The sequence below is a fragment of the Peromyscus eremicus genome, chromosome 8a (assembly GCF_949786415.1).
Source record: "Peromyscus eremicus chromosome 8a, PerEre_H2_v1, whole genome shotgun sequence".
NCBI lineage: Eukaryota > Metazoa > Chordata > Mammalia > Rodentia > Cricetidae > Peromyscus > Peromyscus eremicus.
Window position 1 is genome coordinate 37,372,428 of NC_081423.1, and position 15,398 is coordinate 37,387,825.

Consider the following 15,398-nt stretch of genomic DNA (forward strand, 5'->3'; position numbering starts at 1 on the left):
ATGCTCTTCGCTCTCAGAGAGCTCTGTCTGTGTCCCTATGGGACAGAGGACAGGGACCACCAGGCCTCGATTCACAGGCAAGGGACTGAGAGCGCCAACAAAGATCAAACAGCCATGAAGAGAGCCGTGGTGAGAGTAAATGGGGCAGCCAGCGAAGGAGGTGTCTCTGAAGCTCGGGGTCCAGGTCGGCCAGCTGAGTTAGAGGTCATTTGCTTCAGTGGGGGAAATACAAGCCAGCAGTAAGGTTTGGGATGTCAGCCAGACTGGGCTGGATGAGGCAAAGGGAAAGCCAATAATGTCCCCAAACACTTGGTCAATATTTTGGTCCAGCACTTAAGGCCTAACCCTGGAAGGGCATTGGGGTGTCCCAGTGGGCTGCACTGGGATGCTGGCTTTTCAGGATGGATCAAGGGTAAATAAGACCTCCTCACTGGTTTTATTTCTTACTCTTAGGGCTCCTTGCTGCCTCCCCAGGACCTAGCAACTCTGCCAGCCCCACACAGGCAGGTAAGTCCTGTGGGCACACAACGCATGAAAGCACCAGGTCTGCCTCCCACAATGCCCTGCCACTGCCTGGCCTTCTCTTTACCCAGGATTCTCCCTCCAGGGTTAGGATCGTGCCCCACCCCTGAATCTCTGCCCCAAGCCTTATCGCCAACTGAGAGATCATCGGGCACTAGAGGGGACACTGTCTTTATTTGCCCTCCTTGAAAGAATCATTGGGGATACATGTTAGAAAAAAATAAGGAGGAGAAATGAGACTAGAAGCCGTTATAGCATCCCGGTGTGCTGAGGGCCCTTCTTCCCGCTCAAGGTGCAGCGGGAGGCACAGACCCTGTGTTGGCTCTGGTACCTGCCAGCTTCAGGAACTGAGGGGTCACAACTGAAGCAGCAATTGCTGCTTTATATGAGGGTGGTGCCAAGTCCCTCATGCACCCCCTAGGAAGCAGCAGTCTCAACTGTCATGGGTGCAGAGCTGCAGGTGCAGACCTTCCTTCAGGCCCGGCCACTGTGCTTCCGAACCATTGTCCTCTAGGCCCACGCTTCATCTTCACAGGGGGGTGGAGACCTCTGCAGGTCACTGCGGAGATGCCTGCAGATTGGCACCAAAGGTACTTCCTAAATTTTGCCAAGAGCTTAGTGGATGAAGAGTTTTTTTCTGCTTAGGTTTTCTGTTTGGGCTAGTTGGGAGGTCTCCATTCCAGCCTCAGTTTCCCAAACCTTCAAAGAGAGGAAATCATCACCGGGATCTGGGCAGGTCGGCATTCTACATGAAGGACAAATAGATTAAATTGTCCCCGATGGAGAAATATAATCACCATGCCATGCAGACCTGCCCTAGTACCCCAAGATGTCCCCATGCATACCCTCAAGAGGCAAAGGCAGCCTGTGCAGTACTGTGCAGGAATCTGGGCAGGCTGCAAAGGTGGCTGCGCTACACCCATTTTCCTGTAAAGAGCCAATTAGGAAACAAGACCATCTTCCCTATCCTGCCCCCTATCCTGGCTAGGAGGAGGCAGTTATAGGCGATCAGACACCCAGGGTCAAACCCTGTAGGAATAAGCAGCCTAACTCTGTTTGCTTGAGGAGGGCAGGGATATCAAATTTAGCAATATTGCTTGGCCCAGGTGGCTTACCGCCCCTCTGGATTCGAAGCACATAGTCCTGCCGAAGGCTAGCAGTAGCTGTCTATTTATTAATTTTTTTCAGTATTCACTTATTTATTTGTGTGGTGCATGCATGCCATGGCTTGTGTGTAGGGGTCAGAGGACAGCTCTCTCCTTCCGCCATGAGTGCCCAGGATAGACCTTAGGTCATCAGGTGTGGTAGCAAGTGCCTTTCCCCACTGTTGCTAGTCCTAGAGAACAAACTCTGATGGCAGGTGCCACCAAGCCATCCCATTTGGCCGAGCTGTTCAATATTTTTATTATCGCACTCACCCCAGCACATGGGGCCAGGACACAAAACACGTCCCAGTGTATGCTCCTAGAAGAGGAAAAGAAGGGAAGCCCATGCCAGACATGAACCCCTAGTGTCCAGCCTCCTCTCTAACATGTCCTGAGCTCCCTGCTCGTAGAGGCACCCTGTCTCCACATCAGCTGTCTGTGCTGCCCACACTAGTCTCCAGGACAGCCCTGGGCACTCCTGGCAAGGTTCAACTGGAGAATCTACTAAAGGAAGTCCCAAGAGCCAAGGTTGAAGCCTCCCATCTGAGGGGGATAGTAAGAAGTCCCGAGACTAGAATTCTACACACCCTGGGGATCATGGAGTGCCCAGGGAGGTGGAAATGTCGGCATGACCCAGGCTGGAAGTGGAAGGTGACCCTGGGGTCTTCAGAGGCTGTGAGAAATAGAGGAAGCCATGACGACCAGTGTCAGTGGGGACTGCAAGGAGATAATGAACATTGTCTCTCTGAGGCACGAAGGGGGATTTGAGGACACAGAGGCAATCACAGAGGGATCTCAACTCCGGTGTAATGGAGGCAGGGAACTAGAAAAGGGGGATCAAAAACCATGTTCAAGTGTATATGGGGGTTGTTTGGCGAACGCAGACGGAGCTGAGTGACAGGTGCACACTCAGGCTGCATCTGGGAGAATGTGGTACATCACAAGCTCTCAGTGGAGGCCCATGTCCAGACAGGGGGAGACCCCAGAAGGACCCTGGGTCAGGTGAAAGGCTCTTTTTATACTCTTAGACCAGCAGACACACTGTGGCTTAGGGCTTCAGCAGCCTGTGAGTCCCATTGTCTGAATTACACTGTGCCTCAGTCTCTCCACCATCATATAGGGGTGATCCTAGACTTCTTCAGTCCTTGTTGGGATTGTCTACATCCCTTTTCACTCCAGAAAGACAGCGTCCTTGCCCAATACACATCCACATCCACCAGCCCAACTTCAAGGTTTCAAAGGAGAAAGGTCACCCTACTCACCCCATGAGAACTCCATCCCCTCAGCCCAGATCTCCCTCTCCGCCATGTGCCCTCATCATCGCAGGAAGACCTCCCCCTCCCTTCTGCAGGACTGGTCTCTGCTTCTGCCTGCAGCTCCCTTCCTCTGCCCTGGCTCTTTCCTGTTGGTGTGAGCTCAGTATCTTCAAGGTCCCATCCTAACTCTCTTGCATCTCTACACCCACCACAACCCAGGCCTTGGTCATCCTGTTTTCTCCTCTCCATGATTGTCATGCTGGCTGGACCATCCTGGGAGTGGGGAAGCATGAATGAGGTGAAGGGACCAGTTGAGGCCAGAAGGGGTCCGACCTCCACCTTGGTCACCTGGTACTCAGTCACACTGAATGGTCCAGTGTGATTAGATCCCCCTGTGCCTAATTCATCCTACGCTGTTAGGTGTCCATGCCTTTGCTGTTCGGTGCCATCTGCCTGACTCCTCCCTGCGTCTTGGCCATCCTCTTGTGCCTGGTGGAGTCCTGCCACTTGAGTGAGCTCCTGGACATCCCTTCCAGTGGGAAGCACCTGAGATCAGCATCCATCCATCCCTTTTGTCCTGCACTGACCCCTGTCCCTGGATCGTGCCGGCTGACAGGACAGAACCAGGAGGCCCCCAAAAGTTCTAGCCTGTATCTCATTAACCCCACTTCTTCTTGGGGAAGCCTCAGCAACTGATTCAAGTGGGAATTCAAAGCCAGGGAGGGAAGAACTCTTCCTAGTCTAGGAGGGTTTAAATTGTGGGGTGAGTTTAACCAGGTTCTCTATTTCTACCTTCCTTAGATACTTGCCTTTCTAGAATTTTCCCTTTGATTCATTTTTCTGTGTTCTCATATTTATTTTTGGTCAAGCAAAGATATGCTTTCCATCTGGTCCACCCAGTGAAAAGCTGTACTTGTAAAGTTAAGATAAAAGATGAAAGTGAAACTCGTGATTAGGTGGTGTGACCTACTCCCCAGAAGAGGTGCCTCAGATACAGGAAGATGGCCTGCTCTAGGATTTGCCATGGACTATTGCTGCCCTCTGCTGCCCTTTGGACTTATTGACCCACAAAGGACAGTCTGGGTACCATGACAACTGCAGGGGGGATGCAAGGCAGCCCTGCCTCCTGTTGGATCAGGGGGCCAGCACCTTTCCTGCCAGTGGCTAGGCATGACAAAGACCTGTCTGTCTGGGCCTTATAAAGGATTGGGCACAACAGGGATTTTTCTTTTTCTTTTCCTTTCTTTTCTTTTCCTTCCTTCCTTCCTTCTTCCCTTCCTTCCTTCCTTCCTTTCTTTTTTTCTTTCTTTCTTTCTCTCTCTCTCTTTCTTTCTTTCTTTCTTTCTTTCTTTCTTTCTTTCTTTCTTTCTTTCTTTCTGTCTGTCTTTCATAGTTCTAGAGGATGGGAACTCCACAGAGTAGGTACTAACAGCTCAATGCTCTTTAGCCCACCTCCAGCTTCACGGGCAGCTGTCACACTGTTCTCACATGAAAGGGGGACTTGAGGAGCTTCCAGGGGTACTTTTTCAAGATGTGTTTTTAATTATGTTGGGGGGGGGGCTTATGTGCATATTAGTGCAAGTGCTCTCAGGGGCCAGAAGAAGGCGCTAGATTCCTTGGAGGTGGCCACTTGGAGGAGGCAGTTGTGAGCCACTCAACATAGGTGTTAGGACATGAACTCCACAGGAGCAGTCCCTGCTCCTAACTGCCGAGCCGTCTCTCTAGCCCAGACATCCTTTATTTAAGACATCATTCCCACTTATGAGCCCCTATGCACTTAATCTCTTTCTCAAAACCCCACTAGCAAATACTGTTACACAAGTATTTAGGAGCACACATTTAGTCTAAATCCAAAGCATATAGATACTCCCCAAATCCTACCAAGAACCAACCACAACTTGATTCTGGACTCCAACCCAGGGCTATGTTTGGGCCAGGCTGTGCTGTCCCCAGATAGGGTCTGAGGTTTGGGGCCAAAGGTAAACTTAAGTGAGACATGTCACTGGTCATTCCTGACTCAAGCTGGCTGTAGGCTGCAGACTGGACAATTCCAGAAGGACATTAATGTGTCCACAAGATGTCTGCGAAGACTCATTCCCACTTCAGGAACATCACCTCCATCTGCCACTCCATTCCTGCAATGGGCCTTGTGTTTCTGACCTCTCTCCTCACACCTGCACATCCTCCTGCGCCAGGTCTGTGTCTGACCCAGTCAATAACTTCTGCTCATTGTAAGTTTCCTCAGCAGTACAGACCTGGAGCACCCCAGTGCCCAGCCCAGAACTGGGGAGAGAAGGAGAGAGGCTGGGGGGATGGCAGACATCTCAGGTCCTTCTGTCCCATGAATACTCTCAGTACATTGTGGTACCCAGGTATTGTTCCCTCTGCCCATAGCTTTTTTTTCTCCTCTGGTAGTCACACAGCTGGCACATTCTTGTCACTCAGGTCTCCACTTATACGTCAGCTTCCTCAGAGAAACTTTCACAAACCAATCTAAAGTAATCCCCCAGAGGCCCCTCTATTTAGTTCACTGACAGGTCCACAAGGCTAGAACAGAGCCTCCTACACGGGGGCTTAACCAATGTGCACCATGAACCGCAAGGCACTGTGGGAACATAGTGCCCTTCAGCTGGAGAGAATTCACAGCCATGGGACAGGAGCATCACGAAGTGGGTCTTTCAGTGAGACACTGGGCAAGAGTAAAATGATGGATGTACTGCTGCCCCATTCTCAGTGAGGGAGGCTCTGGCAGCTGGTAAAAGGGAAGCAGAATTCCAGGAAGGAGTCTCTGGGGAGGTGTGCTAATTCACTTTTTGTCAAGTTGACACAAACAGAGTCACCTGGGAAGAGGAAACTTGAGTTAAAGAAATGCCTCCATCAGATTGGCTGTGGGCGGGTCTGAGGGGGAGTCTCTTGATTAATGACTGATGTGGGAGGGCCCAGCCCACTGTAGGTGGGCAGATGGCCAGGGGTCCTATAAGAAGGCAGACTGAGCAAGCCGGTAAGCAGCATTCCTTCCTGGTCTCTGCTTCGGTTCCTGCCTCCAGGTTCCTGCCTCGAGTTCCTGCTTCGGCTTGCTTGGTGACAGACGGATTTGTAAGTCTAAGAGATCCTTTCCTCTGCAAGTTGCTTTTGGTTAGTGTGTTATCACAGTAGAGAAACATTTCTCAGTTTGCATGGTTGTAAATCCTATCACTGAGACTAAGGACTGTCACACTACAGATCACAGATCATTGTCTGACAATTATTATGTTTTTTTTAGAGTTTAAAAAATTAGCACCCAAAGTAGTGGATTTCATTATGCAATTTCAAACACACTTTCTTTGAAACCCCATCCCTGCCCTCAGCCTCCCCCATACCCCTCCTGTTGGTCCCCTTCCCCTGATTCTGCTTTGGAAGCTATTTTATTAACTGTCCCCTCTCACCTCTTGTAAGACCTCTGTGTCCTCTTATGGTCCCCTTTCTAGTTTCATGACCTATAACCACACCCACATATAGACACATGTATAAAGATTAAAATACAGGACTCTCATTAGGGAGAAAATAAATGATATTTGTCTTCCTAAGTCTGGATTACTTCTCTTAATACAGTAGTTTCCAGTTCTATGCTTCCCCCCCCCACCCCAGAAATCCCATGATTTCATTTTTCTTTATGGCTGCATAAAACTCCACTATGTAAACCATATCTGCTTTGTCTACTCCTCCATTGATGGACATCTAGGCTGATTCCATTTCCTGGCTAATGTGAATAGGAAGGATGTGCAGGCAGAAGAGGGCACCAGATCTCATTACAGATGGTTGTGAGCCACCATGTGGTTGCTGGGTATTGAACTCAGGACCTTTGGAAGAGCAGTCAGTGCTCTTAATCTCTGATCCAAACCAGGGCTAGAGAGATGGATCAGAGGTTAAGAATACTGACTGCTCTTCCAATGGTCCTGAGTTCAATACCCAGCAACCACATGGTGGCTCACAACCATCTGTAATGAGATCTGGTGCCCTCTGGTTGGAACTTCCAGATCAAAGTTGGAATGGCTACCCACTACAAGGATGTGCAAGTATCTCTGCGGTAGGACTTAGAGCCTTTTAGATATGGAAGTGGTCACATGGTAGTCCCCTTTTTGTTTTTTTGAGAAGCTTCCATATCAATTTCCATAGTGGCTATGCCAGTTTATACTCCCAATAAGTAAGAGTTTCTTTCTCCACATACTGACTACCATTTGTGTGTGTGTGTGTGTGTGTGTGTGTGTGTGTGTGTGTGTGTGTGCTATTCTGACTGGAGTGAGATGGAATCTCAAAGTAGTTTTGAGTAGCCTTGATGGCTAAGAACTTTTCCAAATATTAATTCACCTTTTGTTTCTTTTCTTGAGATCTGTCTATTCAACTCAGCATCCCATTTATTGCTTGGAAGATGTGGAGGTTTGTTGTTTAATTTTTGCAGTTCTTTGTATATGATAGATATTAACCCTCAGCCAGTTGTATACCTAGTTAAAGTGTTCTTCTGTCTCTTCACTTTGCTGATAGTTTCTTTGGCTGTGTAGAAACTTAATTTCACTGATACTATTGTCAGTTCCTAGGGTGAGTTGCTCTGCTGCTGGAGTCCTTCTAAGGGTTTTTGCTCATGTCTATGTTTGGAGTGTTTTCTCTCTAGCAGTTTTAGCACTTTATATTCAGGTTTTAAATTAGTTTTTAATTGACATTTATGCAGTGTGGGAGAGAGAGGTCTGCTTTCACTATTCTGCATATGGATAGCCAGTTTCCTGAGCACCTGTTAGAAGAGGGTGCCTTTTTTTTTCCAGTGTGTGTTTTAATGCCTTTGTCAAATATTAGGTGACTATAGCTGTGTGGGTTTATGGTTGGGGTCTCTATTCTGTCCCATTGGTGTGTGTATCTGTTCTCTCTGTATTTGTCACTATGGCTTTGTAGCAAAATTTGAGGTTAGATATCACCATAATTCAAGCATTATTCTTTTTGCCTAGGATTCTCTCAGCTACTTGGGGTAGAACAGTTTCAGAATTTTTTTTCTGGATCTGTAAAGAATGTCACTGGGATTTTAATGGAAATCACATTGAAACTATAGACTATTTTTGGTGATGTAGTCATTTTCACAATATTCATTCTGCTCATAATTTCTATTTTCAGTGTCGTAAAGTTTTTATTGTGGAATTCTGTCATCTCATTGGCTGGGTTTAATATCCTCCTGTCTAGGTATTTTAAATTTTGGAGCTATTGTGAATGATGTGTTTTTCTAGTTTCTTTCTCAGAAAATTTTTTACTAGTATATAGAAAAGCTACTGATTTTGTGTATATAGATTTTGTGTTCTGAAACTTTGCTGTGAATATTTGTCAAATCTAAGGATTTTCTGTTGGAAACTCTAAATAAGGTCTTTTAAGCACATTCATGCTATCTGCAGATAAGGATAATTTGACTTCTTTATTCTCTATTTATAGCTGTTTTTATTTTTTTCCTTTGCCTATTGGCTAGGACTTTAGTAATATTATTATATTTATTATATTTTATATATTTATTATAATTTACATATATAAATTATGTATTTTTATTCAGTATAATAATAATTATTTATTTATTATATCATTATTATTATTATTATTATTATACTGAATAAGAGTGGAGAAAGTGGACACACTTATTCTGTTCTAGGTTTTGAAGAAATGCTCTCAGCTTTTGCCTGTTTAGTTCATTGTTGACTACAGGTTTGCTACACGTAATATTTATTATGTTGAAGTATGCTCCTTCTGAATGACTTTGGGACTTTCATAATGAAGGCATGTTAAACTTTGTCAAATGCCTTTTCTGGACCTATAGAGATGATAGTATGATTTCTGTCCTTAAGTCTATTTGTGTGGTGTATTGTACTTATTGATTTGTGTGTGTTGACCCAAACTTGAATCTTTGATGTGAAACCAATCTGGTCATGGTATATGATCTTCTCAATGTGTTCTTTTTTTTTTTTTTTTTTTTTTTTTTTTTGGTTTTTTTGAGACAGGGTTTCTCTGTGTAGCTTTGCGCCTTTCCTGGGACTCACTTGGTAGTCCAGGCTGGCCTCGAACTCACAGAGATCCGCCTGGCTCTGCCTCCCGAGTGCTGGGATTAAAGGCGTGCGCCACCACCGCCCGGCCTCAATGTGTTCTTGAATTCAGTTTGCAAATATTTTATTGGAAATGTGTGTTTGTGCGTGTGTGTGTGTGTGTGTGTGTGTGTGTGTGTGTGTGTGTGTGTTCACTGGGGATACTGGACAGTGAACTGTTTATTGTGTGCTTATCTAGCTTTGGTGTCAGGGCAGTCCTGGGTTTGTACTGAATTTTGTAGCGCTGTTATTGTCTGTTAACTGTTCCTTTCTGTTTTATGGACAGTTTGTGGGAGATTGGAGTTAGCGCTTCTTCAAGGGTCTGGGAGAATTGGATGGTGAACCCTTGAAGTTTGGGACTTTCCTTACTGGGAGAGTTTTTACTGCCCCTTCAGTCTTTGCTCTCTTGAATGTGTACTTGAGTTTTGGGAAGTTTTGGCCATGTCTTCTCATGTCGTCTTTATGTATATCTGCATGTGTTATCATGACCTTGTTCTCCCTCCCTGAAATTCATTCTTCAGCTTGTTCTTGTCCACTCGGATTTTTAAAGTGTGTGTGTGTGTGTGTGTGTGTGTGTGTGTGTGTGTGTGAGTGCAGGCGCATGTGTGGAGGTCAGAGAACAACTCTTGGGAGTTGGTTCTCTCCTGTCACCTTGTGGGTGGGTTCCAGGGATCAAACCTGGGTTATTAGACCCTCACACAAGCACCTCTGTCCACTGAGCCGTCTCGCCACCCCATCCACTGTCTTTTTAATTTGATTTATTGATTCTTTCATTTCTAAACTTTTCTGTTTGGTTCTTTTTCAGTCTTGCAATTCCCTTGTTGGATTTTTGTTTCTCCATGGTTTTGAGTTTCTCCTTCAAGTTACTGATTGTTTTGTTTCAGTCCTGAATCGATTTCTTCACTGCTTTGGGCAGTGGGAGCCGGGGAGAGCTTTATGTACTTATTTGTCCGTTATGAGGTTGGACTCTGTGATCTTCTAGCGTTTCAGCTATTTCATTTTCTTTAGACAGAGGAATTGTGAGCTAACTATGGTCCTGTAACGGTGTAGTCTCCTAGTTTTGGTGATTCTTGGTTGTGTTTTATGCATCTGCCGGACAGATAAGTCCTTCAGTTTTTTCTTTCCCCTACTCCTCTTGTTCCTGGTTTTATTTTATGGGAGTCTTTCTGGTGAGCTGATACACCTGCTGTTATTAAGAGGGGAGGCAACATCGGTAACGTACATGAGCTAACAGCTGTCCTGGTGTTGGCTTGCAGAAGACATTTGTGTACTTGGGGGGTGTTCCTGATAAGTTTGGATACCACATTCCCAGGCACTGGCTGGGGAAAGTGTGTTTTATCATTTCTTTTAGGGCTAAGGGGATCAAGATGTGACTGGTGAAATGGAGGAGACATGGAGAAAGGAGGGAAGAGGTGGTGAGGTAGGAATGAGAAGGAGAGCCTCAGGCTTGAGTTGTGAGGAGCAGAGAAACTCCTGCAGAAAAGGGCCTGCCTGTGAGGGTATCAGTCTCCACAAGTGGGGAGGGGCTGCTAGTCTCAACAAGTCAAGTCAGTGAGTCCTTCCAAGTGAGGAAGATCTCGGCCACTAAAATCCACCTTCTGCCGGCATCCCCTGCTCTGAGGCCTGCTGCTTGCAAGCTCCAACCTTGCCTCTGGTGTTTTAAGGCCCCGGGCTTTGGGTGGCAGGTTCCAGAGGGTGTGAGGCCTGCACACCTGAGCTTACCTTCGTGTGCCATCAAGGTCCCACAGCACTCTCATAGTCCAGTGCAGCTCACAGGCAGTGGCGGGGGAGGGGCCCTTGTCTTTTCTGGTGGGTATCTCCTGGTCTCAGCCTCTGGTCTCTCAGGTGCACCAGCCACAATCTGTGCACGCTTTATCCAACCTCTGGTTGTGTTTCCAGAGCCTGGGCCCCCTCTCTCTAGCCCTTGAGGATTCCACCTACCCTCAATTTGCAGCTGGCCAGCAGGAGTGGAGTTATGGTTGACGTGGCTCCTTGTTTGTGAAGAAACTCCTAGTCAGCTTATTTCTGTTTTCTTTAGCTCCTTTTCATATGTGAATAGATCTATTGTGGTTGTATCTAGTTTTCATCTATGCACACACATGCTGCTTCTAATCTACCACCTTACCCAGAAGTTCTAGAATTTCTTTTTTAAACCTTTAACACTTGGCTCCATGAGCCAGTATGAGCTGGTCTCAGCTCACCACTGACTCTGGTCCTGTGGACTAGTTATGGGAGCAGCATGGCTGACCAGGGCAGCAGGCAGCTGGTAGCAGACCACAGAGGAAAGTGGGGTTGATGGCAAGCTATGACTCATCAGAGGGACTTGGAGGGGAGCACAGATGCCGTCTCAGATAGGCTGAAAATAGAACCAGACCCCAAAAAAAATCTGTGAGTGAAGGCAAGTGAGTAAAAGTGGACACTCAGGAGGATTGGGGAATCCGGTCTAGATTTCAAGTTAACTGGATGCCTCAGACCCCATCTTCCCCGTAGTTCTTAGGTGCACCCTAAGACTAGGGGCATATCTCCACCTAGTGGTCATTTCAAGAACTGCAGCAATGTCTCTGCCCTCTGAGCACCCCAAGGCCTTCCGGGTACCGGTATGTCAGGAAGGGGAGGAGGGAGAGGAAGGTTGGAGGGGTTTATTTCTTTGGGAATTTAAAAGTGTATTGGGAGGAGGGATGTAGAAGGATACATTTCTGAGCTAGTAGCAGATAAATTGCCCACATCCTCGTACATCTTCAAGCAACTGGGCTGTTCCTGACTTGGAACTTAAAGAGATAAAGATAGAAAAGAAAAATAAAGTGGAATGAGCCCCAGAGTCTGGTGTCAGTCTCCAAAGCTGCCTTTAGGGGACTCTTCGGGAATCAGGGAGGCTACTACTTCCTAGCAAAGTGAGAGAGGAAGAAGGCTTATCTGGCCTCTTGTCCTGTGCCCCCAACCCCCCGTCCCAGCCCAGTTCCTAGGCTTGAGGACTCACCAGGCAGGGTTCAGGGAGCCAGACAGAGAGACACACAGGACCAGAGAGTCAGGTGGCAGACTGAACACCAGGTCTCCACCATCCAGGCTGGTTTCTGGAACTGGATAGCACAAGCTGTCTGCCCTTCCCTTTCAGAGAAGAGCCCTATATGAGTCAATGCGGACAATTCAGAAGTAGCAGTGTTGGTCCTACCGTAGGACCAAGCTAAGATGGGTGAGGGGTTTGAGGGAGGGGGAAGTCTGGGAAGCCACATTTGCTGGAGCTCCCAAGAGGTTGATAAACATGGGGTTTATCATAAGAGATGAAGGTGGGTCGCACCTGACAGCCTTAGGATACAGACTGGTGGACAAGCCCATGAAGGCCCCAAAGATTTGGGGTTAACGGTCAAAGATGCATTTTGAAAGCTCAATCTGACTCTATAGGCCATGTATCCCAGGGCCAGTCTGGAGTCAGGCACGGAGTTAGGAAGACTAAATCAGCCAAGAGAAGCCGGAAGCCCAGGTAGGCATGGAAACTTCTGGAAAGAGTACAGTTTATGAGTCTGAGTAGCCTGCATCCTCAGAGGGCACCGCCATGTGGGAATTCAGAGACTGTTGCCAGGTTTCCTCTAGGGAAGGAGTTGCGGGTACCGCTGCAGTTTTAAGCGTGACCACTAGGGGTGGCATTCCATGGGATTTCAGTCCTCAGCATAATGATCCAGAGGAGCCAAGCCCCAGCCAAGCTAGAGTTGGGGCACTTCTTAGAAGCTGTGTTTACTGGGACATTGCTTTGCCACACTGAACTTCAGTATTCCCATAAAACAGAAATCTCACACTCTGGTTTAGGATGAGGAAAGTATTCAATAGCACAGGTTAAATGTCCAGACCAAGATCTGGCACACGTTGCATGCTGTGTGGCTGCTTGCCATGTGGGAGTTGAGGTCATGCCTCTGTGCAGGGGATGGCAGGAAGGTGACAGGAGAAGGAGCTCGGGGAGCAGGCTCTATCCTGCACCCAAAGATCATGACCCACAAGTCTCACCCAGACTGTCACAGAGACGAAGCCAAACCAAGACACTGGACCAAAAAAAGCTCATTTGTTCAAAATTATTTATTATAATTTATTATTTATATAATAATTTATTATTTATTTCCACAAGTGTTTAAAAGCCTGTTTAAAACACAAGGAACAAAGGAACATGTCCCCTTCTTCCTTGGAGTCATTTTTTTCTTTCAAAACATGGAGAAACCACTCCTCAGCTAAAATAGATATACTTCACATTGCAGAAGGTAATAAATAAATAAATACATAAATACATAAATAAATAGCCTCGATGGAATAAAATGGGAACATAATTCAGAGAGTAGATAAATTGATCCTACATCTGATGCTACGGGGCAAAATGAAATCTCCCTCCTGGCATGGACCAAGAGGGACATTCAGATTTCTGTCGCTCTGTTGTTTTATCATTACTTGGACTCGGGGCAAAAAGCAGAGTCAGATGTTGGATGAGGTGACCCAGGGGTGGGTGTTAGCTGCAGATTCTTAAGTTGGCTCACATAGTACTTTAGTTTCTTCTGGAAGTCATTCGAATTCTTTTCAAGGAAGATGTCTGTCATCTGTGAAGGACCGGAGAAAACGGCATTAGAGGTAAACAGGCTGCTGAGGGCCATAGCAAGCTATAAGTCTGATTGTGGACAAAGACACTACCTACAAGGCATGTAGAGGGAAGGGCACCTTACCTTGGAGGCATTCACAGCTGCCGGCAGGCAACGCTCAAGGTACTGGGGAGAGACACCAAGACACAGTCAGATCCCTCAAAAAAGGAGCAGGCCCTGCTTCCCTCCACACCAAATGCTGGGAAGAATGAAGGCAGGGATCCTCTAAGCCCTCAGCAGTTTCACACACCTCAAGATTGGTCTTGATAGCCTCTATCTTCAACTGCTTTCTCATTTGCAGGAATTCGCACAGGTTTGCTCTCTGTAAGGTCTCATTCTGAAAGGGCAAAGAATCCTCCATGTGAGAGCTGAGGGGCGGGGGCAAGGAGGTAAAAGCTGAGAGCTAGGGGGCTGAACCTGCTGTTAGAGGTTTCTTTGAACAGCCTCATTCCTGGTCCCTTCTTGGGACCTAAGAGCACGTGCATGTCCCAGACAAGGACCCACCCCTCCCAAGCACCAAGTCCTAACCCCTGGCTGGCTGTGGGCTGTGCGAAGGGCCTGGGCAGATCTGTCTGTACTTGAGGAAAACACACCTCCCCAAACAAGCTCTGGAAAAGGCAGAGAATTGGCTAGGGGAAATACTTATGCCCAAGATGCCAGATGCCAAGGTTAACGCTTCAACCCAAACAAGAATTTCTAGACACCTAGAAGAAAACCCTTGTGGACCCTAGCATGCCCAAGGAGGGGACAGGTAGACATCCACCAGGCTTGGAAAGGACTTCGTTTTAGGTCCAAGCAAATGAAGATGAGCCAGAGCCATTGCATCTGGCTGGAACTAGGAAAGTAATGTCTGGGGCTGGTGGAAGTGGAAAACACGGACAGCTTTAAAGAGGACAAAGGACACAGACACGGTCACAGAGGACAACCCATTTGCCAGTCCATGGCTCCCCACTGAACATGCAGCCAGAGGCCTGTGACAGGGTTCACCCACAGCTGTCATTTCATTGTATATCCTAAAATGTAACTTTCCTTTTTCCAGCCAAGACTGTGGCGTGTACTGAACCCCAGCTAAGGGTGAGGCCTAGAGTCATTTGGTGGTTCTCTTGACAGCCCCACTGAGACAGATACAAACACTGAACAAGGCAGAGTGGAGTGTGACATGGCCGAAGTCACCCAGGTAGGAGATAGATGCGACCCAAGTATACCCCAAAGCCGGGTCAAGCTCTTACCCTGAGTTGATCTCTGACATCATCGTCAGTGAGTTCGGATGCCTGTGGGGACACAGGGAGAAAGAATCATGGAGCTTGTGGGCCTGAGGCACCCGTTGGAGCCAGCCTACACCAGGCCAACCTCAGCCAGATACTCACGTTGAGCTTCCTCATAATCTCCTTGGCAATTGAGGAGCAACTCAGTGTGCTGGCTGTGCCTGAGAGAGGTGAGGTCCTGACTGGAGTCTGGAGTCCCCAGTGGAACAGCATCGGGAGCAGGAGCAGCATGGAGAGGACGCTGGTGGTGGAGCTGGCAAGAACCATTGTGTCTCGTTCTGGTCCTTCAAGCGGATTCTGAAGAAGCCACAGTGGCCTCCACCTTATATGCGCTGACAACTTGTAGGGGCGGGGCAGTGGGGGGAGGGGGAGGCATCGGAAGGAGCTTTATCTGACATGGAACCTCCATAGCAAACCACAGACTTATTCATCACTTTCTAGTACTCGAGATCATCGACATGGGAAGCAAGACTGCTTATTCAAAGGCCATCGTCTTCCTTTGTCATAGAGA

At 47.4% G+C, this 15,398-nt stretch overlaps 1 protein-coding gene across 1 annotated transcript; it reads right to left on the reverse strand.

Moving 5' to 3' along the window:
- Positions 1-5,091: 5,091 nt before the first annotated feature.
- Positions 5,092-15,154, reverse strand: LOC131916966 (interleukin-3-like). Its single transcript, XM_059270632.1, has 6 exons — positions 14,990-15,154; positions 14,852-14,893; positions 13,873-13,959; positions 13,707-13,748; positions 13,438-13,583; positions 5,092-5,206 (listed from the first exon to the last, which is right to left on the reverse strand). The coding sequence occupies exons 1-6, from the start codon at positions 15,152-15,154 to the stop codon at positions 5,092-5,094; spliced, it is 597 nt and encodes a 198-aa protein (XP_059126615.1).
- Between the last annotated feature and the right edge of the window lie 244 nt (positions 15,155-15,398).

Excerpts from the sequence above, each read along its gene's own strand:
- LOC131916966 (XM_059270632.1), bottom strand. The coding sequence starts at position 15,154 with ATGGTTCTTGCCAGCTCCACCACCAGCGTCCTCTCCATGCTGCTCCTG. Across the intron at positions 14,894-14,989 it reads AGATTATGAGGAAGCTCAAC|GCATCCGAACTCACTGACGA; the intron begins GTGAGTATCTGG and ends GTGTCCCCACAG. Across the intron at positions 5,207-13,437 it reads GCTTTTTGCCCCGAGTCCAA|TTCTGGGCTGGGCACTGGGG; the intron begins GTAATGATAAAA and ends TTCTCTCCCCAG.